The 23,855-nt window shown below is 39.2% G+C and overlaps 2 protein-coding genes across 6 annotated transcripts in view; one reads left to right on the forward strand and one right to left on the reverse strand.

The window, feature by feature from the left end:
- PCMT1 (protein-L-isoaspartate (D-aspartate) O-methyltransferase) overlaps positions 1 to 8,040 on the forward strand; it is a 44,816-nt gene extending 36,776 nt beyond the window's left edge. For 2 of the 4 annotated variants that reach the window (XM_049115509.1, XM_049115543.1), the window contains 2 exons: positions 5,599 to 5,742; positions 7,236 to 8,040. In XM_049115509.1, coding sequence (XP_048971466.1) covers positions 5,599 to 5,742; positions 7,236 to 7,248 — 157 coding nt within the window. In that variant the 3' untranslated portion in view covers positions 7,249 to 8,040. The remainder of the gene's footprint in view (positions 1 to 5,598; positions 5,743 to 7,235) is intronic. The other 2 variants (XM_049115554.1, XM_025422536.3) reach the window with 1 other exon arrangement.
- A 5,625-nt stretch (positions 8,041 to 13,665) lies between these two features.
- Positions 13,666 to 23,855, reverse strand: part of LRP11 (LDL receptor related protein 11) — a 45,692-nt gene continuing 35,502 nt past the window's right edge. For both annotated transcript variants that reach the window (XM_049115321.1, XM_025422538.3), the window contains 2 exons: positions 20,912 to 21,007; positions 13,666 to 15,828 (listed from right to left, as the gene is read on the reverse strand). In XM_049115321.1, coding sequence (XP_048971278.1) covers positions 15,674 to 15,828; positions 20,912 to 21,007 — 251 coding nt within the window. In that variant the 3' untranslated portion in view covers positions 13,666 to 15,673. The remainder of the gene's footprint in view (positions 15,829 to 20,911; positions 21,008 to 23,855) is intronic.

The raw sequence follows: 23,855 nt of genomic DNA on the forward strand, positions 1-23,855 counted from the left end.
TGGTTGGCACAAAGGTGGGATTTTTTACCCCTTTTTTTAAAAAAGAAGCTTTTAGCCACAGTTCAGAATTTTGTTAAGGATGTTTTTATTATCAGCCGTTCTGCTTCTGTATTCACAAATCATTTTTTGTAGCTGCTCTGTGGTCATGGAAACAAAGGCTTTGGTCTGAAGAGAAGGGGCCATCCTTTCCTGCCCCGTTCACACCCTGTTGTACCATTGTTACAAAGAGAAAGGGAAAAGATACTCTTGTCCCAATTTTCAAAGGTGTCAGAGTCCCCGAGAGGACATTTTTCCTCTTAGCTTGCTTTCTTTCTTTCAATCAGATTCATTGACATTCTGTCTAACGACCCATGTCTGTTTTACACTCGGCTACTGTTTCAGAGCCGCTATAAGAAATAAACTTCTTGCCAGTCTGTGGAACTGGCCAGCCCATTTTAAAACCATTCTAACCAAATTCCTGGGGTGGGATGGAAGGGGGAATTCAGTGAGCTCAAAGCGAGTACAGTGCCCAGGTCTCACAAACCCACCCAAAGGACCAACAGCATGCAGCATAATCCTCAGTATAGCATGGCTCATTATAATGCCTACTTGTGTTTATGTCTCAGCATAATCAGTATTTTTTCTGAAGCCAAGATTTCTCTTCCTCTCTTCTTCTTCCTTCCCCTCCCCACATCCTTCAGTGGGAAGGAGTAAAATCAATAAGTAAGAATGACATTAGCTAAGACTAGTAAAAATTAAATGATAAAATAAGAAAGGTTTAACAGTTTCCTAGTTTTAGAATCTTTTTTTTATTTGACAGAGGTACTTATTTTAAGATAATTATTTTTTCAATAAATGAAAAAAATCACCATTTTCAGTAAAATGGTGATTGTAAGTTTAATAGACCTCTTAATTTTATTTTTTTGGAAAGAGGAAAGATACCTTTTGAAAGAATGTTTAATTGCATAAATGGTAATGAATCTGAGTTTTTCTTTTCATTCTAATTGGCCATTTCTGGGATATCTTACTAGGAATTGCATTTTATTCTTCACATTATGTGGATATAGCTATTTTCTTTGAATTTTAACCTGGAGCACAGCCACTTCTTAAAAAAAAAAAATTGAAAGCTAGGCGTCCTGTCAGTTACAGTCATATGGTTATTAAAACTAGTTACAACCTTCCTTGACTTTGCTTCTAGTGTGGTTATGTAGTTATATAACCGTATGATTGCTGTTGTATAAAAGGGGCAAATATACACTGAACACACTGAAATTTGATTCAAGTAAGAGTTCACATTTTCATTAATAAATTTAAAAGCTTTCTGTGCACAATTGATATTAGTATTGAACATTCCCCTGCAGTTTGATGATGAAGGAATTACAAAAATATATTTCATTTTTATAACCAGAGGTGGATTTAGCAGGAAGTAAATGAAACTTAAGCTTTGGGACTTTCACATGCTTAGGGGCCTTCCTGGCCTGACATCTGATTTTATTTATATGCATTCTTGGTTTTGGTCCTCCTTTTCTTCCTTTAATGAAGAGGTTCCCCCCTTCCCAGGTCATAGAAGCTCTAGATTTCCACAGTACCTATATTCACCCATTATAAAACTAAACTATTTATATTAAATATAGATTAACTTTTAAATTTATGAACAAGTCATTTATCAAATATACTTAGTCATTTACCAAGTATTTAAATATATATACTTGTTTTTCTTTTTAGTTTTCAACTTTTTAAAAGATTGAGCAATTTTACATATATGTATTACTGAAAACTTTTCTCTAATTATACTAGGAGGATGTCCTAATTCTTTCTCTTGTAAATTTTCTGTTTGTTCAAACACATTTTCCTACATCCAAAGATATAGTGTGTGTTTTTTTAAATTTTTGTTTTGTTTTATGTAAGCTCTATGCCCAGTGTGGGGCTTGGACTCAAGACCCTGAGATCAAGAGTCAGGGGCTTAAAAAAAAAAAAAAAGAGTCAGGGGCTTTACCAGCTGAGCCATCCAGGTGCCCCCCAAAATAATCAGTTACTTAGTTGTAAATCTTTAAAGAATATAGATTTAAAGAATGTAAAGGTGAAACAAAATCTGGAAACAGAATTGGAAAAAGCAACTGCCACATTAAAAGAAAATTTTGTACTGAAAGAAATTACTAGAAAATAGGATGTTTGAAAGGGTAAAATAACAACAGTTAACTTAAAATCTAAAGAGACCAATCATCCACTATTTCTATTCGTATTCTTAGACTCTCAGGATCCAGACAGGCAACAAAATATGCTCAGCTAGGATTTTAAAGTGGTTTTTGTCAAAGGGTTATTCAAAGAAATACAGGAAAGGTTATGGGAATCAGTAAAACATATTGATATGACCAGGGCAGGGACCTCCCATGCTAGGCAACTACATAAGGGGAGGAAATAATTTTACTGGAACCCACTGAGAGTAGGGACTATACTAGGGCCATGGATACATTAGCTGTGAATTTGAAACTGATCATTCTCATGGAACTTATGGTCACGTGGGAGATGCAAAAAAATCTAGAGAAGATAAATGAGCAATGAGAGTGTAGTGTGTTTAGTAGGGAGCAATTGAAGTGTTGAAGACAGACAGTGAAGTAATCAGAATTACATTTCAGAATGATGACTCTGGCTGTGGTGTAGAGAGTAGATTGGAAAGAGACAAAATGACAGAACAATGTGGTTGTAGCAAGTTAGGAGGTGAAATGGCAGTGGCCTAAATAAAGCAGTGGTAGTAAGGATAGAATGTGGTTAAAAAGATCTGCATACCATTTTCTGAGTGCCCATCCCACATTTGGGAATTATGTCAAAAGCTCCTAGTCAGTCTTATTGCCAGGTTAGGTGGTCTCTATTCTTTCATAGTTTCTTCAGAATTCGTTTAACAGCTCATCCCCCAAGCTTTCTTCTGAACCTTTTCTCTCTTTCTCTCTTTTTTTTTTTCTGAACCTTCTCTTGCTTCTCACCAACCTTCCATCCTTCTCTTCCTGAGGAATCCAGAGCTAGTTGCAGTGCCCTGTAAGGGTGAGATCCAATCTTTGCTGTATGGGAAAGAAAGAGCCCTAGTAGGCATGCTGAATTCTTGTGCCAAATAAAGCCCAAAGCCTGAATGTAGACTTACATTTCCTTATACTTGGAAAAATATTGTTTATAATTTTGGTGGAGTAATATAATAACAGGAGAGACAATGCCAGAGGTATGAGCCATAGATCTAGATAGAACCTGTGGTATTATGTTCATGACTATGGACGTGTAGTAGTTGTATTAGTTGCATCATAAACTTCATATTTTTAAATTTTTATTTTATTTTACATAAGTATTATATGTAGGAATCAATATTTTGTTAATCATCTGGTAAGTTTTGTTTTTGTTTTTAATGGTCACAAGAGACAATGGAAGAAGTCCATCTCTGGTTTGTGAAACCAAGGAATGTTTCAGGATTCTCATTCAATAAGCGCTTTGCTTATTGTCATCTCAAAGTGCCATGCACACATGAAAAACATGTTATGAATTGGTTGAGAATTTTTAAGATTGACAGTGTAGGTCCTAGGGTATCTAGTTGATCTTGTGTTCATATTTTTCTGTATTGTCCCTTTTTAATTTCTTTACATATATTACAGCATTATGACATATTTTACATTCTTAAAGGCAGGGATATATTTTGTTGCTCTTGGAATTCTCATAATGCTTTGTACAATTTATTACCTCAAAACCTGTTAAGTAGAAACCATTCATGGATTTTGATTGTTGTTTCTTGGTAATACATCTTTTCATTTGTTCTTGAAAAGAATATATAATACTGGGATGCCTGGGTGGCTCAGTGGTTGAGCATCTACCTTTGGCTCAGGGCATGATTCTGGAGTCCTGGGATCGAGTCCCACATCGGGCTCCCTGCATGGAGCCTGCTTCTCCCTCTGCCTGTGTCTCTGCCTCACTCTGTGTATCTCTCATGAATAAATAAATAAAATCTTTAAAAAAAAGAATATATAATACTAATGTTAGTAGGTTAGAATTAGTAACCTAATAAGTTATATATAATTATACATTATATAATAAAATAATATTTATATAGTTGGTAACCTAATGAATATGTTTGGCACATATATAATAGAGACTTTCTAGAAATTTAGGACATAATACTTTTTATTGTAAGTGATCTACACATGTAAGTCAGATAAAGATAGTTATGTAGAATTTGGAACATTAAATGGAAAAATAAATAACGTGAAAGTTATATAGATTTTGGGGTATTAGGATGGACAAGATTATATGTGCACTGATAGGAAATTTTTGGTTTTCTTTGGCACCCTAGATGTTAAAATTCAGATCTATAAACTTAATTTCTTTTCTTTTTTTTTTTAGTGCTATATATTTCCTTCTATTTGTTTTTAATAATTCTGTTTGACTACTAAAATAATATATGATTAGTGTAAAAATTTTAGAAGTACAAAGAATGAAATAAAAATCACCCACAGTCCCAGAACCTAGAGATATAACCACTATTAACATTTTGGTAGATTTTTTTTTCCTACTCTTTTATTCATAGTTCCGTATACATCTTTTTGTAATCCTGAGATCATATAATAGCATTATCTTGTAATCTTTTTTCCTATTTAATAGAATGTCATCAATATTGTCCCACTTTTTTTACAATATGATTTTTTCCTCCATTTTATTGATATAATTGACATAGCATTATATTACTTTTATGTGTACAACATAGTGATCTGATATAGGTATGTACTATAAAATGATTACCACATTAAATTTCATTTTATGATTTTAGGTCTTACATACAAGTCATTAATCCATTTGAGTTGATTTTTTGTATATGGTGTAGATGGTGGTCCAGTTTCATTCTTTCTCATGTGGCTGTCCAGTTTTCCCATCATCATTTATTGAATACACTCTTTTACCCACTGTATATTCTTGGGTCCTTAATTGATGATATATGTGTGGATTTATATCTGGGTGCTGTATTCTGTTTCATTGACCTATGTGTCTCTTTTTATGGCAATACCATACTATTTTGTAATGTAGTTTGAAATCAGGGAGTGTGATACCTCCAGCTCTGTTCTTTCTAAAGATTGTTTTGCTATTTGGGGCCTTTTATGATTGTATACAAATTTTAGAATTATTCTGTTTCTGTGAAAAATGCTGTTGGGATTTTGATATGGATTACATTGAATCAGTACATTGCTTTGCGTAGTATGGATAATTTAAACAGTATTCATTCTTCCAATCCATGAGTATTGTGTCTTCTTCAATGTCTTTCATTAATGTCATACTTTTCAGTGTACAGATCTTTCACCTTATTTAAATTTGTTTTAGATATCATATTCTTTTTTGATGCAATTATAAATGGGATTGTTTTCTTAATTTCTCTTTCTGATAGCTCATTATTGGTGTATAGAAACAGAATTGATTTCAGTATGCTGATTTTGTTTCCTGCAACTTTATTAGTTTATTAGTTTTGACATTTTTTTGGTGGTTTATAGGGTTTCCTATATATAATATGTTGTCTGCAAAAAGAGACAATTTTACTTCTTTCTTTCCGATTTTGATGCCTTTTATTTCTTTTTCTTGCCTAATTGCTCTGGCTAGGATTTCCAGTGCTATGTTGAATAAAAGTGGCGAGAGTGGGCATCCTTGTCTTGTTCCTGATCTTAGAGGAAAAGCTTTCAGCTTTTCACCACTGAGTATGATGTTAGCTGTGGGCTTGTCATATATGGCCTTTATTATGTTGAGGTACGTTTCCTCTATACCCAGTTTGTTGAGAGTTTTTATCCTTTTCCTTTTTAAAAAAAATTTTAATTGAAGAGGATATTTGGAAATGTTGTATTATGTTGTTGGGCAGTAAGGATATTTATTTATCATATCCTTAATGCCTTACAACAGGCAAGTCAAATGTGGTAAATTATTTTACAAAAACAGTAACATCTTCAGTTCACATTTTAAAAAGAACAGTGAATTTATGAATAGAGCACTTTGCAAGTGAACTCTTTGTAGATTAAATATTTTAATGCTTGCATGAATTTAAGTAAAATTTATTCTATGAGCATTATAGTGCTTAAATTATTTAGAAGAATATATTAAGAGGAGCCAGAACTGATAATTTGTCATTTAATAGATAATCCAGTACTCTATGACAAAGGCAGTTTGTGGGAGAAGTAATCTTTAAAATAATTTCTCACACGATTTACACAATTCAGTTTTAAAAAGCATACTATCTGATAGTCTCTTAATTCACCACATATTTGGGACATTTTAGCTCTTTTTACTTCCCCTTCAGATTTATTTTAACTTTTAAAAAACTTAAATTTTTATTGTAGACAGATTGTAAGAACAGTACAAAGACTTCCTGAATCTCTTCATCCAGAGTTACCAATTGTTAACATTTTCCACATCTGCTCTCTCATTCTCTCTTTCTCTCTATATATGCATGTAGGTCATCTGAGATTTAGTTGCAAATGTCATACTTCTTCACCCCTAAAATTCTTGAGTGTTTAACAATGTTTTTGTCACTCGTTACCCTCAAGTATGAAGCTTTTTGGTAGCTTTATTTTTTTTTACTTTTAACAGCTTTATTGAGGTATGATTTATATGCTATACAGTTTATTTTAGGCTGCATTCTTCTTCCTTCCTTCCCCTCACTGGCAGTGGCTGGTACAGTGCTGCAGCTTGCTGAGCGAGTGATTTCCTTTGGAGCTGACAAAGCTGCCTTTTGAAATCATCTGGCAGATACACCTACACAGGATGCTTTTTCTCCCAGAGTTTGGGTTGAAATTGAACCCACTCAGCATTTGCTAGCAGAGTATACTCTAAGCAAAAGACCACATTTTTGTCCAGTTTTGTCAATGTGTAACTATCAAAAATTATTTGAATTCTAATTACCCAATGTGATTTTATGATAGTGTTAGCAAGATCCTAGATCTAAAAATTAAAATTTCTCTGAATTTTTTATCGTGAAGGAAAAAAGTTACCTTTAGAATGAAAAATAGGAATCCAGGGCCTTCAGGTCTCATATTTCATTCTGGAGTAGCATGAGAGATGTTCGGATGGCTGACTTCCATTTTTGCCTTGACTTGGGGCTGTTTGCTTTCTTGCTTTCTCTTTTTTTTTGTTTATAAATGCTTGGGGATTGGTGTATTTTTACTTATTTACTAATTGTATCCAAATTATTAGCCAAGTTTTTGGAGTTATGTAACATCTACTTATATATTTCTCTTTTTTATCCTCAGGGATGAACTGTAAAAACACCATCAGCTTGACCAGTAAATAATATTACAGTGGATTGCTCATCTCAGTCCTCAAAGCTTTTTGAAACCAACAGCATCACAGCTTGTTTTGGACTTTGTTACACTATTATTTTCAGCATGAAAATGTGTGGTTTTGTAGGGTTTCTAGTTCTTCAAAGAGGCACAGAAGCCGAATTGGTAAAGGAACGATGCAAAGTATAAATTTGTGTATTATTACTTTAACATGCCCACATTTTACTTTAAAATATTAAAAGACGGGGTTCCACAAATGGAAGACTTAGTTTGTGAATTGATTTCGAGGAGTGGTTTTTCTTAGACACTTAATTCTGTTTCAATATTAATTGATCAAATTGCTCTTGTGCATCAGATAACGCCACCATTCACAAGTTAAAATTCTTGGTTTTTGGATGTCTGTTAGATGCCACTAAGAAAATAGAGATGAGCTTCCTTTTTAAAGCTTTTGATGTGGTGTCATAGAGTAGCATGTTGTAGATACAATCAGCTGCTTTGTTACTTTAAAACTAAGCATTTGTAAATATTAAAACTTTAGAAGATGGCAGGTGATGTCCTTTATAACACTTAGCTATTCAGATTGGACATAACTGATATAGTTCATCCTTTCCCTCTTTAAAATTATAGAGACTTGTAGCTCAGTACTGTTTTTTTCTGTTTCTAATTTGCTGCTGATAATGTATATGAATTTACTATGCTGTGTAAGCTGGGTCCTAGTCACTGAACAGTTTATGCAGTGCTGCTTTGCCAAATAAAGTTAAAACTAAAAGAGGCATTGGTGGTGTTTGAATGGAGAAGAGAGAACCACATATCCACCAGATACAGAATGCTGTCTGAGATCACAGACATAAAATTGTTTCTCTGATGCTCCATTTTATGAAATCAGAGTAGCATGGATTTATAGCATTAATTCAGCTGTACATTTGTAGAATATGACTACATTCGGCAGATGGGGACTACACCTCATTTATCTTTTTTCTCTGCTTAATACAGGGCTTACCCTCTTGTAAATGAATAGTAAATGCTGAATGAGTGAGTGAGTGAATTGACTTCGTGTCAGGGAAGAACAGAATCAAGGATAGATGTACCAAACCCCATTTCTCATCTACTAATAGATTTATTAATATAAGAACTGGAAAATGAGTTTCCAAGAGAGCAGTAGCACTTTGGGATCTTGCCTAAATATTGTGGTCTTAAACCTTTTATAGGGAATGCCTGGGTGGCTCAGTGGTTGAGCATCTGTCGTTAGGCTCAGGGAGTGATCCTGGGGTCCTGGGATTGACCTGCAGGGAGCCTGCTTCACCCTCTGGCAGTGTCTCTGCCTCTCTCTGTGTCTCATGAATAAATAAAATCTTTAAAATAAATAAATAATAACGGATTTTTAAAAAATTATGCACACTTTTCACTGATGTCTCTTCTTGGGCAAGATCTCAGACATAAGAAACTAGTGTCAGTTGGTGGCTAAGACTTTGAGTTTTAGTTCCTTGCTGGCTTCAGTCTGCTGTTGGTACTGCTTCTGGACTTGGGCCATGACTCGTTTGAGGTAGTTTCAAAGGTCAAGTATTCCTTAGAACTTAAATTGATTCTTAAACTTACTTACTGGTCTGTATTCTTCATAGCCATTGCCAACATTTTATTATATGTAAATCCCTATGTTAGGCCTTGGGGCTAGAAAAAAGTGCTTTCTCTCAAGGAGTTTACAATCTGAGCAAGGGGACAGTTTATAAATATAGTAGGGGGATCCCTGGGTGGTGCAGCGGTTTAGCGCCTGCCTTTGGCCCAGGGCGCGATCCTGGAGACCCGGGATCGAATCCCACGTTGGGCTCCCGGTGCATGGAGCCTGCTCTCCCTCTGCCTATGTCTCTGCCTCTCTCTCTCTCTCTCTGTGGGACTATCATAAATAAATTAAAAAAATATTTAAAAAAAAAAAAAAATAAATAAATAAATATAGTAGGAACAAGTGCCACTTGATTGGTATAGACAAACGCCATGCGACTGATGAATTTTACACTTGTAAATTCAAATTTTTTTTTGAATTCAAATTTTTAAATGTTGAATAAATATGAGTGGATTTTAAGGGAATATCAATGGCAGAGATAGCAATAATGGATTTTAACTAGGTGTAAGAGCTTGCTTTCTTTTTTTTTTTTTTTTTTCTTTTTTAAGATTTTATTTATTCATGAGAGACACAGAGAGGCAGAGACACAGGCAGAAGGAGAAGCAGGCTCCCTGCGGGGAGCCCAATGTGGGACTCAATCCCGGGACTCTGGGGTCACACCTTGAGTGGAAGACAGATGCTCAACCACTAAGCTACCCAGGCGTCCCTAAGAGCTTTCTTTTTAAGAGAGCTGATTTTATATATATGCTGGTCAGAGATAAGAAATACCTCTTAATCTTTAGTATTCACAATCTCTAAAATGTTTTAGTATTCCATTTTTTCTTAATAGAAGTGATTCCTTTATACAGTATGAAGAGGACAGTGAAAATATTTTTTAAAGTTCCAGTCTTGTGAGATCCTATTGAAACAAGGTGTTTTTACAAATTTGATTTAATTAAAGCCCAAATCTAGCTCCAGTTAAGAATTAAAATGAAGAATTCTAAGGTTTTTAAAAAAATGTTTTTTATGATTTTATTTATTTGAGAGAGAGAGAGCACGAGTGGGATGAGGAGCTTAGGGAGAAGCAGACTTCCTGCTGAGCAGGGAGTCCTATGTAGGGACCTGAGCTGAAGGCAGACACTTAACCAACTAAGCCACCCAGGTGTCCCAAGGATTCCACTTTCTTTTTTTTTTTTTTTTAAGATTTTATTTATTCATGAGAGAGAGGTGGAGACAGGCAGAGGGAGAAGCAGGCTCCACGCGGGGAGCCCCATGTGGGACTCGATCCTGGGACCGGGATCACGATCTGAGCCAAAGGCCGATGCTCAACCCAGATTTCAGTTTCATGTCTCTTGATTTCTCCTACCATTTTTCAGGAAGATGACAGTGTTACGTCCCCATTGTACTTAAACAGGTGGCTCAAATAGATTGCCAGTAAGAAAATCCTGCATGAAGAAAACTGGTTGTCTGTTAGAAACGACAAATACCCACCATTTGCTTCGATGTGGATGGAACTGGAGGGTATTATCCTGAGTGAAATAAGTCAATCGGATAAGGACAAACATATGGTCTCATTCATTTGGGGAATATAAAAAATAGTGAAAGGGAATAAAGGGTAAAGGAGAAAAAATGAGTGGGAAATATCAGAAAGGGAGACAGAACATGAGAGACTCCTAACTCTGGGAAACGAATTAGGGGAGGTGGGCAGGGGGTGGGGGTGTTTGGGTGGTGGGCACTTGACGGGATGAGCACTGGGTGTTCTTCTATATGTTGGCAAATTGAACACCAATAAAAAAAAATTATTAAAAAAATCAGGAAAAAAAAGAAAACTGGCTGTCCCATGTGGCCCACAAGGTTCATGTCTGTGTACTGTAATATAATAGACATGAAACAAGTCCAAGAGTTTCCTTATCTTTAATCCCTCTGCCAGGGCTGTGATAGTAGGTGCTAGTTTTAGTTCCCAGCTTTGGACTTGACCTTTGTGTTGTGTGAGCCAGGGCTCCATGAAGCGCACCCTTGCTTGGTGGAAGAGAAAACCCCTGACTTTTAGTTTCCATGGATGCATCTTGAGGCAGGGAATCCCCTTCTTCTGCTCTTCCTCCCTCTTCCTGTCCCGTCCCTTCCTTGCCTGACCTGAGAGGACATTCGAGGAAGGCTGGAGCTGAAGAACTCATTCTTACTCTCGGAGTGTCCTAATCGGATGAGCATCACAAGAATACTTCTCTTGTCCAAAGGGCAGGTGATTGCAACACCGAAGACATCTTAAATATGAGAGAGCAGCAACCCAGGGGCCTGGGGCAGCTGAGGACATTTATATTGGAATTCCCACACCCCAGACACATCACTGTGACACCCCCCGCCACACACACACACACACACACACAAAGGATCACATCGAGTGAAGTAATTTTTCTTTTTTTTTGCTGGGGCTGTTTATTTAGGTTTTCTGGTCATGATCCTGTTAGGATTTTGCTAAGAAGTTACATGATAGATAAAAGAGCCTGCAGAATTTCCATGTTAACTGTGTCAGTTGTAAATCATTTATAAAAAAGGCTATTTTCTGGAGAAAAAGACCTGCCATTCTTTAGGATCTTGGCACCTTTATGTGATTAGCTTGTAGGGAACAGAGTTTGATCAAGCCAGCCAGAAGTTAGTTACAAGTGGAGGTGTTAAGGAGAGTCAGACTATTGCTCCTCAGCAGCAAACAGCATTGAAGGCACCATCTCAGATTGCACAGTTCATGGTTCTGATTTATTTAAATTAACTATCTTTTAAATATTTTATTGATTCAATTTGCCAACATACAGAATTAACACCCAGTGCTCATCTATCATGTGCCCTCTTTAGTGCCCATCACCCAGTTACCCCGTCCCCCCCACCCTCAAGGTTCTGATTTCTTTGTTCTATACACACATCTATAGACTACACATTTAGAGATTTTTCTAAGTCTTCGTTTTCATCTGTGAAACTGTAAGAGAACATAGCTTTTTATTTGGAATTGGGTCTTCAGTCATATGATGAATGAAAATAAATCTTTTTCTAAGTTCATATACTTAGTATAATTTTTCCTAAGCTTTTTGGTAAAAGTTAAGACCATCTTAAAATGTGTTTTGAGGGCACCTGGATGGCTCAGTCAGGAGAGCACGTGACTTTTGGTCTTGGGGTTGTGAGATCGAGCCCCATATTGGGTGGTCGGTCAAGATTACTTAAATAAAACTTAAAAAAATTTAAGAAGTGTGTTTTGAAACGTTTCCTAAGTTTTGAAATGATCTTTAAGTTGAATGATATTGAAAGCTGATCTCTTTCCAATTTACAGCGTGCTAAGTCACATACAAGACTCAGAACTGAGGTGGAAGAATTAAAATGAGTAGGAAAGAAGACACAGAGAGACCCAAGTGAAACAAATGGAGGCTCGGTTCTAAGCAGTTCATCTCTGGACACACTCAGCTTCAATGGGCCTAACCTTATTTTCATCCTTGGTGGTTTTATATTTAATCAAAACCCTCCCTGTGTTTGCTGTTCAAGTAGCCACGGTGTATGCACTTTATTTAGGATTCTAGAATTGCACAGGACCAGAGAGCTGAGAAAAAATGGGGCCAGTCTCCAAGAAAAAGCCACCCAATTGCTTAAAAAGCCAAGGAGTTAAGAACATTTGTGAACAGCAAACTGCAAGCTAAGCTTTTCCCTCTCTATTTGGCGTGGGCAGTTTTTCATTAGAAATTGTCATTCAAAAAAAAAAAAGAATTTGTCATTCAGTTTTAACACCAACAGTTGCAGAAAACCTGGAGTCCAGAAAAGAAAACAAGTAATTGGGAGTCACTCTGATAGGAACAAAGTAGTGCAATCCCCAAACATGAAATTGGGGACAACATAACAGAGACCCCAAATGACAATCTCAGGCTCAGATGCTTACGATACATGGTCTCATTGCTGCAATGTAGGCAGAGCGCAGGAGGATCAGATGGTGCCTGTGCCCCAGACCACACCACGCTGTAGTACGTTTATGCTTGAAACATCCAGTGAATTCATCAGCAAGGTCTGCCTTAAACCCCCAAACCAAAGAACAGATAGAAATTGCATCTCTGCGTTTGGGTTGTGGGAAAATATAGTAAAGAACAACATGAAACAGCCATCAGTGGCTGAGGAGGGTTGGTGAGCATGAAAGTGAATGGTGGAGCCAAATCACCAAGTCAAAGATTATGAAAAAGCAGGAGGAGAAAGATGAAGACGTTCTGTCATTTTCCCGTGGAAGAGAACAAATCTGACCCTCCAGCAACAGGAAACATCCAAATGCTTGGGGAGGGATGGAGACTAGCTGTTGTCTACTTGTACTGAGAATTAGAGCAAAGAAGCCATGTGTTTTCTGAAAGGTAGCATCTGTGGGCCTTTTCCCAGCAAAAGACACATGAGACATAACACGTTTGAGCAGTAAATTGTGGACAAGCTTCCCTTTAAAATTATTTATAAATTATCTTAGATGCAGAACTCCTCCAATCAGACACAGGTAAAGTGACTTAGACAGTCTCATGCAGTCCATATAACAATATAACTATTTTGTGGACCTTGATTCTCTAATTTTTTTAAAATAAATTCAACTTGCCAACATATAGTATAACATCCAGTGCTCATCCCATCAAGTGCCCTCCTTAGTGCCTGTCACCCAGTCACCCTCATCTCCTTCTTTAATTCTTATTTTTTCCATTTGCAAAATAAGGTTGATATGATTAGATCCAGGTGCTATAGCATCAGCTCAGTAAATAACAGCAACTTATTATGATGATGAAACGGTTATTTAAGAAGGCATAAGAAGAAAATACAATTTATTAAAGGGATTTTGTACACTTGGATATGGACATCTTTTCTCAAGTATCTCAACACCATAGCAATACTAAACCGCGTTTAATTTCTTCATGTATAAAAAGATGTGCCGAAAGATGCATGCCTCATCAGTTTTTATTTTATTGGGTATGGCTATAGGTGACACCCTTCTCTAGAAAAGCAAACTGCACAGCGTCACACAGAGAGTACAGATATCCTAAGTTCATTCACACAGTCATTTTTCTAATTTGCTCTTGAGGAGAACTTTAAGTCTTTGCTCAATTCTAATCATTCCACAAAATGCTTGGACCCCTCAGGAAATAAAAGTAACCAATTTCTTTATTTTTCTAGAACTAACTTTGTTTATTCATGTATTCTGTTATATTTCTGACCCAAATTAAGCCCTTTGCTAAAAGGAACAACTTACCTCACATTCAGTCTGAATATAAAGTGTTCTACAGTGTTTTCAAGTATTTTAGAAGATTTGCCACTTTGGATAAAAAGCCATACTATCTTAGTAATATGTCAGTGTAGACAGGCACACTCTAGATTGCTCTCAGGAGAATGATTACTAGGGTGTGTTTAATCCTGGCATTAAGTGATGCTGGGAATAATCTGCCTTTAAAATCCTACAAATTGGGATCCCTGGGTGGCACAGCGGTTTGGCGCCTGCCTTTGGCCCAGGGCGCAATCCTGGAGATCCGGGATCGAGTCCCACGTCGGGCTCCCGGTGCATGGAGCCTGCTTCTCCCTCTGCCTGTGTCTCTGCCTCTCTCTCTCTCTCACTGTGTGCCTATCATGAAAAAATTAAAAAAAAAAAAAAAAAGAAAAAAAGAAAAAAAAATCCTACAAATTGATTAAAAGGAGAAAGATACTAAGCTTGATGCCAGTTTTCTGTAAGGGTGAATTTGTGCAAGACTGCTTTATGCTCTGGGAATACATAAGCCTGGCATTAGCTGATTGTACATTACAACATTTTATAGCATTAAACAAATAATGGAGAAAACTGGCCTATTCCATTGGATGAAAGAACCTGGTGATCCTTAAACGTGACATTTTTACAAACGCTGCACCTAGAAATCCACTCAGTGCTCTGCTTTTCAATTTGAATGCATCTTTCTCTTCCATCAACACAGACTAATGCTGAAGACCAGTGACTATATAAATAAAGCTGCTGTGTTCTGGACCATCAAGCAGTGTTGAGTAGATTAAGAAAGTACTTTGCCCTCAGCTAAGTTTGTGTTAAAATGTTTGACCTGCCACCTCTGCTGCCACCATCATTTCCTATCTCCCTCCAGGACGACGTTACAGCTATTTGTAATCCAAAGTCTGAGTGTTTTCTCCCAAAGTCAGGTCTAAGGGGGCAGCCACCCAAACGACATGATGTCAGAGGCACTGGGATAAGCTCACACTCACCCACCCTGATGCCTCCTTGACGTGTTCACAAGGGTTACAATTAGATATTCCTGCCATGGGGAGCATTTCACTGAAGGTATAAATTCACTGAGATCCATTCTCAGAAACAGGCTTTGAAGGGGAGAAGAGAAAAGCACTTGAAGCTTAATATGAGGAATAAGAAGGCCTCAGAATAAGAGAAAGCTGTGTGTAAAGTGGCCCAGGGTTCCCAGAGGCCAATGGCTGGCTTCTGAAAAGTAAAGGGTTAACATTGCCATCCGAAGGCCTTCCCTTGAGATTCTGAATTTTCTGCCTTGGCTAACTGCAAATTGCTATTTTCAGGGACAGTTCACATAAGTCAGAATTAGAGTCTTTACTCACATGGATTCCTCTCTAAATTTCAAAACATTTCATATACTCCCCAAAGAAAATCTTTCTATAATAAATAAAAACAAAGGTTTAGGGCTTGCAGAATTTTCTGGGGTTTCAGGATTTTTCTTAGCCCAGTTCAAATCAAAGAGGTTATAAATATCCAAACCAGTATATGTATAAATTATAAGTAAAACATCCTCACCCCCAGCTATTTAAATGATACTTATTACAGATACATCCCATTTATGAGGTAGTCGGATTCCTCAGATGTGATGGGACGAGCTTTTTTAAGTTTCTGTTTCACCAGGCGTAGTCGGCAAGCAACCATGAGAAGCAGCAGAGCCGTGATGGCCAAACCCAGGGCCAGGGGTAGCACTGCACCTGTGAAACGGTTAGAAATGAACAGGGCAGGTCAGTGAATAGTGGCAATAATAGCTACAAGTGACTGTATCATTAGCACTTTGCATGTACTGTTTTACTTAATCTGAACAACTCAAACAGGTACTGGTACTGTCACCATTTTACACAGAGATTAAGTAATTGGTGTAAGAGCACATAGTTTGTAAATGGCAGGTGTAGTTCTCAAACCAGACTTCTTTCAAACCAGATTCTGTACCAGGTTCCTACGAAATGCGGTGGCCTCAGTGAGTACAAAGGTAGCTCACCCGCACACCCAGTCTGTGAATAGACAGCTGTGAGGACACGGTGGCCAGAGGGGAGTTTTTCATCATAGTCAGAGATTACATTTGCGGATCCACACATGATCAGTCTCTCAAAATATTATGGACTAACTCCTAATTTCTTGTACTGGTTAGGGCTTCAAGAAATTTATTTTCTTTCTTAATCCAGAGATCCTACTCTCAGCCAGTAAGAACCACTGTTGAGAGCTAACTTCAAAATATGCTGGTGTAATTCTGGCTAAGGGTACTTGAAGAATCTCTCAAGTCCTCCTTCACAGGGTTTCTCCTGGGGGGTGGGTCCTAGACACCCAGGCGAGAAGTAAGAAGCGGTGGTGAGAGGCCAGCAGGAGTCTGGTGGGGACAGGGCTGTGCCCCGATCGGTCTTCCTTATCAAGCTCAGCAGGCTCTATTCTTAGTCTGATGTACTCTGGAGTCCCAAGCCTGGGAGACGATAGGGTGGAGCTATTTTTAGCTGCAGGGGTCTTGCCAACTCGTGGAATTAGAGGAGCAAAAATGCCCATCGCATCAGCTGATTCTATGACCTTTCATCTCACTCCTTTCTTCACTCATCCAGCATTCAGTAAGAGCCCTGTGCCTGGCACTGAGCTCAGTGCTGGTAACCAAGGACAGTAAGCCAATGCTACAGAGTGCACTGCTCCAGGTGCTTTGGTTGTTTAAAGAATGACTTCATTTATTTAAGAATAGCAATTTTGGGGGCATCTGGGTGGCTCAGTGGTTGAGCGTCTGTTTTTGGCTTGAGTCATGGTCCTGGGGTCCTGGGTTCAAGTCCCCTATCGGACTCCCCGCAGGGAGCCTGCTTCTCCCTCTGCCTGTGTCTCTGCCTCTCTATGTCTCTCATGAATAAATAAATAAAATCTTAAAAAAAAAACAAGAATAACAATGTTTAATAAGATTTTTTTTTAAAGATTTTATTTATTCACAAGAGATACACACAGAGAGGCCGAGACACAGGCAGAGGGAGAAGCAGGCTCCATGCAGGGAGCCCAATGCAGCACTCAATCCCAGGTCTCCAGGATCATGCCCTGGGCCGAAGGCAGGCTCTAAACTGCTGAGCCACCCAAGGATCCCCTGTTTAATAAGATTTTTAAAATTTATTTGATAGAGAGGGGATCCCTGGGTGGCTCAGCGGTTTGGCGCCTGCCTTTGGCCCAGGGCGTGATCCTGGGTCCCGGGATCAAGTCCCATGTCGGGCTCCCGGCATGGAGCCTGCTTCTCCCTCCTCCTGTGTCTCTGCCCCTCTCTCTCTCTCTATCATAAATAAATAAATAAATCTTTAAAAAAAATAAATTTATTTGAGAGAGAGAGAGAACATAAGCAGGGAGGAGGGACAGAGAGAGAGGAGAAGCAGACTCCCCAGTGAGCAGGGAGCCCGATATGGGGCTTGATCCCAGGACCCTGAGGTTATGAACTGAGCTGAAGGCAGACACTTAACAAACTGAGTCACCCACATGCCCCAAGAATGACTTTAAAAAAAGATTGATTGATTGACTGATTGATTGATTTGAGAGAGAGATGCCGGTGGGGCGGGGATGGGGGCAGAGGAAGAGAGAGAGTCTTAAGAAGGCTCCACGTTCAATGCAGAGCCAGACACAGGGCGCCATCTCACAACCCTGAGATTATGACCTGAGCTGAAATCAAGAGTTGGACGCCTAGGTGCCTGCCACTCTTCTAAGCGCTTTATGGTGTAAATCATTTAATTCTCACAATTACCATATGAGTTGCTACTATTATTATAACCATTTTGCAAATGAAGGAAGTAAGACATCAAGAATTAAGTTAGGGATCCCTGGGTGGCGCAGTGGTTTAGTGCCTGCCTTTGGCCCAGGGCCCACGTGGGGCTCCTGGTGCATGAAGCCTGCTTCTCCCTCTGCCTATGTCTCTGCCTCTCTCTCTCTCTCTCTCTCTGTGTGTGTGACTATCATAAATAAATAAACATTAAAAAAAAAAAGAATTAAGTTATTTGTCTAAGTTTGTAACATCAGTGGTGGAGCTAGGACAAGCCCCCAGGCAGTACAGCCCCAGAACCACCACTATACAGTACTTCTCCAAAAGAGAAAGGAGATTTTACTTTTAATGACTTCAGGTCTGGGTAGACAAACATTTAAATAAAAAAATGCAATTAACTATTACAGTTACTATTACAGTTACTATGATAGTTACTATGATATATGAAGTGCAGATATAAAAGGAATGGTTCATATGTCCAGTTCATACGATTTTTGTTCAAGTGGTTTAAATGTATGATGGAGCTCATTTGGGGTGGGTGGGGAGATTAGTTTATGTTCTGACATTTTCAGATTGAGATGCCTATACTTGATCCAGGTATAATTTTCTTTAGGTTTCTGGATTTTTTTTTTTTTTTTTAAGATTTACTTATTTGAGAGAGAGAAGGAGAGAGAGCACACATACCCATTGTAGGAGGTAGAGAGGGAGAGAGAGAGAATCTCAAGCAGACTCCTCGCTGAGTGCCGAGCCTGATATCACAATCCTGAGATCATGACCTGAGCCGACACCAAGAGTCAGATGCTTAACTGACTGAGCCACCCAGGCACTCCATAGATTTCTGGATTATTTGGGCCTATATATATAAGAGAGTCTTTAGCTTCAAGGTAGTGGCTGCAGCCACCAAGTGGATGAAATTGCCAGAGAGAAAGGGAGAAGAAGGAAGGTCAGGAGTGAGGCCCCAGGAAACACCAATATGTAAGAACGCAGACAAAAGACAACTAGTAGAACAGAAAGAGATGGATCCAAAGAGTTGCAGGACAGCCAAGGGAGGAAGGGAGTCTTGGAAGCACAGGGAAGAGACTTCAAGGAAGTCCTTGACTGAACCAAATGCTAAGATGAGGTCAAGTGGGGTGAAGCCCAGAGAGACCAATGGACTTAGCAATCAGAAATTCACTTACAGGGAGCCTGAACATTGAGGGATGCTATTTTGGTTTTATGTGTTGGGAGAGATCTAAATTGTCTGCTGCTGTTGGGGGAATGAGCCAGTAGAGACACGGATTAGAAACAGGAGACTTCCTAAATGATGGGGAAATGTACCTGAGGAGATTAGGGGCTATATCAAGGTCAGGGGGAGTCACTCCTCCCTCTAGTACTGCAGGTAAGGAAATGGTGTGGGTGCAAACAGATGGGTGTTCACCTTTGGGGATGAGAAGCTGAGGAAGATCACTTTGCTCATTCAGAGCAGGGAGAGGACTAGAGGCTGCCCTTCTAAATGAGTGTGATCTGTGTAAAGATGGGCACCAGTGCTTAAGCCTCAGGGGTGGGGATGGGGTGGAGGGAGCAGGGGGCTATGCTGAAGATCCCAATTCCAAGTCTGGGGTGCAGATGCAGCTCTAGTAACAACAAAGCAGACATATAATCTTGGGGAATCTTCTTTGTCAAGTCAGATAGTCAAATAGGATGTGGCTATACTGTCAAATGGATTCCTGTTTAACGATTTGAATGCAAGGAAAAGGAAATCTCACATAATAAGCTTGCTAGAATACTGCAAATTATTCTAGATTTTTCAATACTCGTTTGGCATGGTTTCTTCATTGTCTTTAGCTTTGGTAACTTGAGATTTAAAATTTTCTAACCCCTTATAAAACACATCATGATATAATTTTCTCAGGAACCAGCGAAGGAGATGAATTGGATATTTTGTTCGCATGAGTGGGAGTAATATTCGTAATACATAACAACTGGAACGAGCAGTGGGCAGTTAGAACGAGGCTCTCTGCATATAACCAGGCACGGGGGCAGAGCAGGCCTTGTTTCCTTTTACGTGTCCATGGGGGACAGGGCCCTTTTTATTCAAATATCTGGGGACAGGGGTAAGTCCAGGAGCCAGCAGAAACAGCAGCATCTAGGTACTTGATGTCTGGGTGGTTCTGGTCATCTATTGGTTAACAATTACATTTCAACATTGCCAGATTATAAGAAGAACACTCTAGAGTAAAAAGAAAGTCTTCTCCATGTTCAGATCTATAATTTAAGAATCATATTTTGTCCTCCTAAATCTTCCTTTACTAATTAGTTTGTGGGATTTAGGACTAAAACCTACCTTTCTACAAAACTATGTTGAAAGTGTTTTCTTTCTAGTTAAAAACCACCAAAATTATGGAATTATGGTATTCTTGCACTCATTATATATTCCCTCGACCTCCAACACTCTTTCCTCGTTCTTATTGTCTTGGTCTTTATCACTAGAGTAGCTAGAGAGAACTAGGTACTCTAAGATTTTTACTATTGAATCATAACTATCTCAAGCATAATAAGCCATTATTTATTTGGCTCATTGTATGAGCCATACAGTGTGCTCAATAGCTTATATTCATTGTCCCATTTATCCTAACAACTCTGAGGCAGTGATAGTTGTTATTTCCGTCTTACTAATGAGGAGACTGGGATCCAGAGAGATAATATCTTCTGCCCCAGGTCATGGAGTTTAGTGGTGGAGCAAGGGTTTGCATCAGATTCTAGAGCCTATGTTCTTAAATGAGTATTACTCTTCCCGTAGGATGTTACACCTGGGAGGGAATATAGTGATAATCTAGTCCAATCAACTTTAAAAGAGAAAGCTAACGTCCAAAGATGTGAGGGTACTGGTTTAAGAGCCCAAAGATGCAGCATGATAGCGGAGGTGAGAATACAACAGTTCTTCTGACCCACAGATCTTGTCATGTGCTCCTGCAGCTGCATCAGTAACTTCAACTAGAGGGAATGTGGTTCTGCAAATGTTTATACTCTGCAATGAATTTCCAAGTTACACATTTTACCTGTTTCTGGGGCTGGGTGTTCCCCTCCTCCTCGATCGCTCTTTGACTCAAAAATATAATTTTCCTCTTTTCTGTTCTTCCTCGAGGAGCCACGATCTACAAAAAACAAATAGAACACATACAGGAATCTGTCTTATTTATTTTTTACGATGGATGTAAAGGACTTACAGAATTTATTTCTCTAGTAAACAGAGGCCTGTGTTTGCTACTAACGTAGCTAGCTAATGTGACCAGTTTAGTAATGCAAAGTATGGGGCAAGAGCAAAACTGCCAGCAGAGAGAGGGGAACAGGTACACGGTAACAAAACCCCTACCCGCACACTGGAGAAGGAAGGAGACACCTGGCTGGAAAAGTCAAGGATAATCTCTGGTCTTCATACCATGTAAAGCAGGAGCAGTCCACAAAGGTCTTTCTTTAAAAACTGAACAGAGCTAGCATACATAAGGCACTCAGACATGCTATTTGACTTTCTCACCTCAACCCAGGTTGGCAGGTATTCATTGCTTCATGTTTTCTTGTTCAGTCAGAGAAGCTTGGCACTTGCCCAGGTTCTTTTTAGTAGTAACTGGGGCACAGAGCTAAGATTTATTTATTTGTATGTATGTATATATGTATTTATTTATTTATGAGAGATAGAGAGTGAGTGTGCAAGTGAGTGCAAGGAGGGGCAGAGGGAGAGGAAGAGAGAGAATCTTAACCAGCTGAGCCATCCAGGAGCCCCAAGGCTGGGATTTAAACTCAGATATGTCTAACTGCTTGCTAGTGGAACCCAGCAGTTGTGATGTAATGATGTGTGGTTAATTATTTACTCTATTCAGTTATACTATACTATTGAGAATGAAGAATAAGAAAGATCAAATCTTAGGACTTTTTGTTTTTTAATATTTTATTTATTTATTCATGAGACACAGAGAGAGGCAGAGACACAGGCAGAGGGAGAAGCAGGCTCCCTGTGGGGAGCCCCATATGGGACTTGACCCCAGGACCCTGGGATCACGCCCTGAGCGGAAGGCAGATGCTCAACCACTGAGCCACCCAGGTGTTCCAAATCTTAGGACTTTTATTCCCAGGTCTGATGAGCCATGATTGTATCACTGGATCATCTCCTATCTAGGGATTTACAACACTTGCATGCTTATTACAAGGACAATATAATGATTAATGAACTAGTGGAGTTGCCCTCATGCTGTGGTGTGATCTCAGGGGAGATTGTGAGATAATATAAACTTCTCAATGACAATAAATTGGAAATCATGAGCCTACATCAGTAATTTTACTGAGAAACAGAATAAAACTTTAAAGCTTCTTTACTCATATGTCATCAACAGATACATTCATAATGCCTGAAACTGAAATAAGGCTACTGAAAGAGGGTATTTATAAAACTCTTTGTAATTGGAACTAAGTGATTTGCCTGGGTTTACAAAGGATCACAAAAATCAACAGGATAATGGAAAATTGTGAAGTTACTGCAGGAACTGATTAGCGCCAGAAGGCCACACTTAAACGGCCTGGACTGTAGCAGTGATGTAGCTGTTAAAGAGCAGGGGCCGCGAATCCATTTATTCCTTGAAGGCATCCTTCATGCTCCTCAGCCCTCCACCCCCCAGCCACCAGTTGCCGGGCAGCACAGACCAGACTGCATCCAGGATACCCTCTGAAGCACCCCTGACAGTGGCCCCTCTTCTCTGTCCTCAGGGCCACAGCCTTAGGTTTCTGGTACCTTTATTTATTTTTTTTATTTTTTATTTTTTATTTTTTTCTGGTCCCTTTAACTCACAGAAAGAGCCTCTGCCTGGGTGGCTGTGTCTGCAGAAGCTCCTTACTGCACTCCCTCAGCACATCAGTGCCAGGAGGCCCACAAGGCAGCTGCACATTTGCTCCTCTCAGCCCAGGCAGCAGTGGCCCTCTGCTTCCCCTGCCTGCCCTGGTGCTTGGCCAGGTTACTCTAAAGGACCCACAAGTGCCACCTGCATATACACCCATAGTTCAGGTGGTCCTCCATGAGCTCCTGGCCCAAAGGGAGTGAGAGATATGAGTGAGGCGTAAACGAGTTCTGGTAGGCCAGACAATCAGACTTACCTTTCAAACTGATTGCTATTACTGTCTACCCTACTGTAGAGGTGGAAGCCCCGACTCCCACCCAGAACCGTGAGGGGAGGGAAAAAGGAGCAGCCAGGGGAAGAGGGTGATCTGTGGGGAGTGATGGGGGCAGCTGGCCAGGGAACAGCTGTCACTGTGGCTGGGCTGCCAGGTGTGGGGGCTGCTCAGCTCAGGGACAAAGGGACAAGGGGATGCCAAGGAGCTGAGGAGATCCATGTTCCAGGAGGAGGGGACAGGGACTACTGAATTTAAGCCATGGGGCTGGTAGAGTACAAGGCCATTGAAAACCTGGGCTGTCTTCCACATGGCAAGCTGATTTCCACCCCTTTGGGTTGTGTGGACCAATTAAAAATTCAAAATGATTTTTAATCATTTCAAAATCAAAATTATTTGGGGGGCCAATTCAGGGTTGTCAATTTTTAGTTTGCCAAGTAAAGACATTTACAAAGGCCACTGTCTTCACTTCAGTATAAAGTAATGAAATGTGTAAACCCAAAACATGAAGAGCTTACTATGTAAAGAGGATGGCTCTTTAAATTGAATAAATTTAGCCTTATAAAAAACTGACTACTTTGTTCTTATTTTTCTCATTTTGCCATGAATGGTGAAAGCTTTATTATGGAGGGTAGTGATCCTTCTTCTACTGGCTTTGAGGACCAAATTCTGTTTCCCTTCTTTTTTTTTTTTTTTTAAGATTTTATTTATTTATTCATGAGAGACAGAGAGAGACTGAGACACAGGCAGAGGGAGAACAGAGAGAGACAGAGAGAGACTGAGACACAGGCAGAGGGAGAAGCAGGCTCCATGCAGGGAGCCCGACGTGGGACTTGATCCCGGGTC

Source organism: Canis lupus, chromosome 1 (assembly GCF_003254725.2).
Source record: "Canis lupus dingo isolate Sandy chromosome 1, ASM325472v2, whole genome shotgun sequence".
NCBI classification, from domain to species: domain Eukaryota; kingdom Metazoa; phylum Chordata; class Mammalia; order Carnivora; family Canidae; genus Canis; species Canis lupus.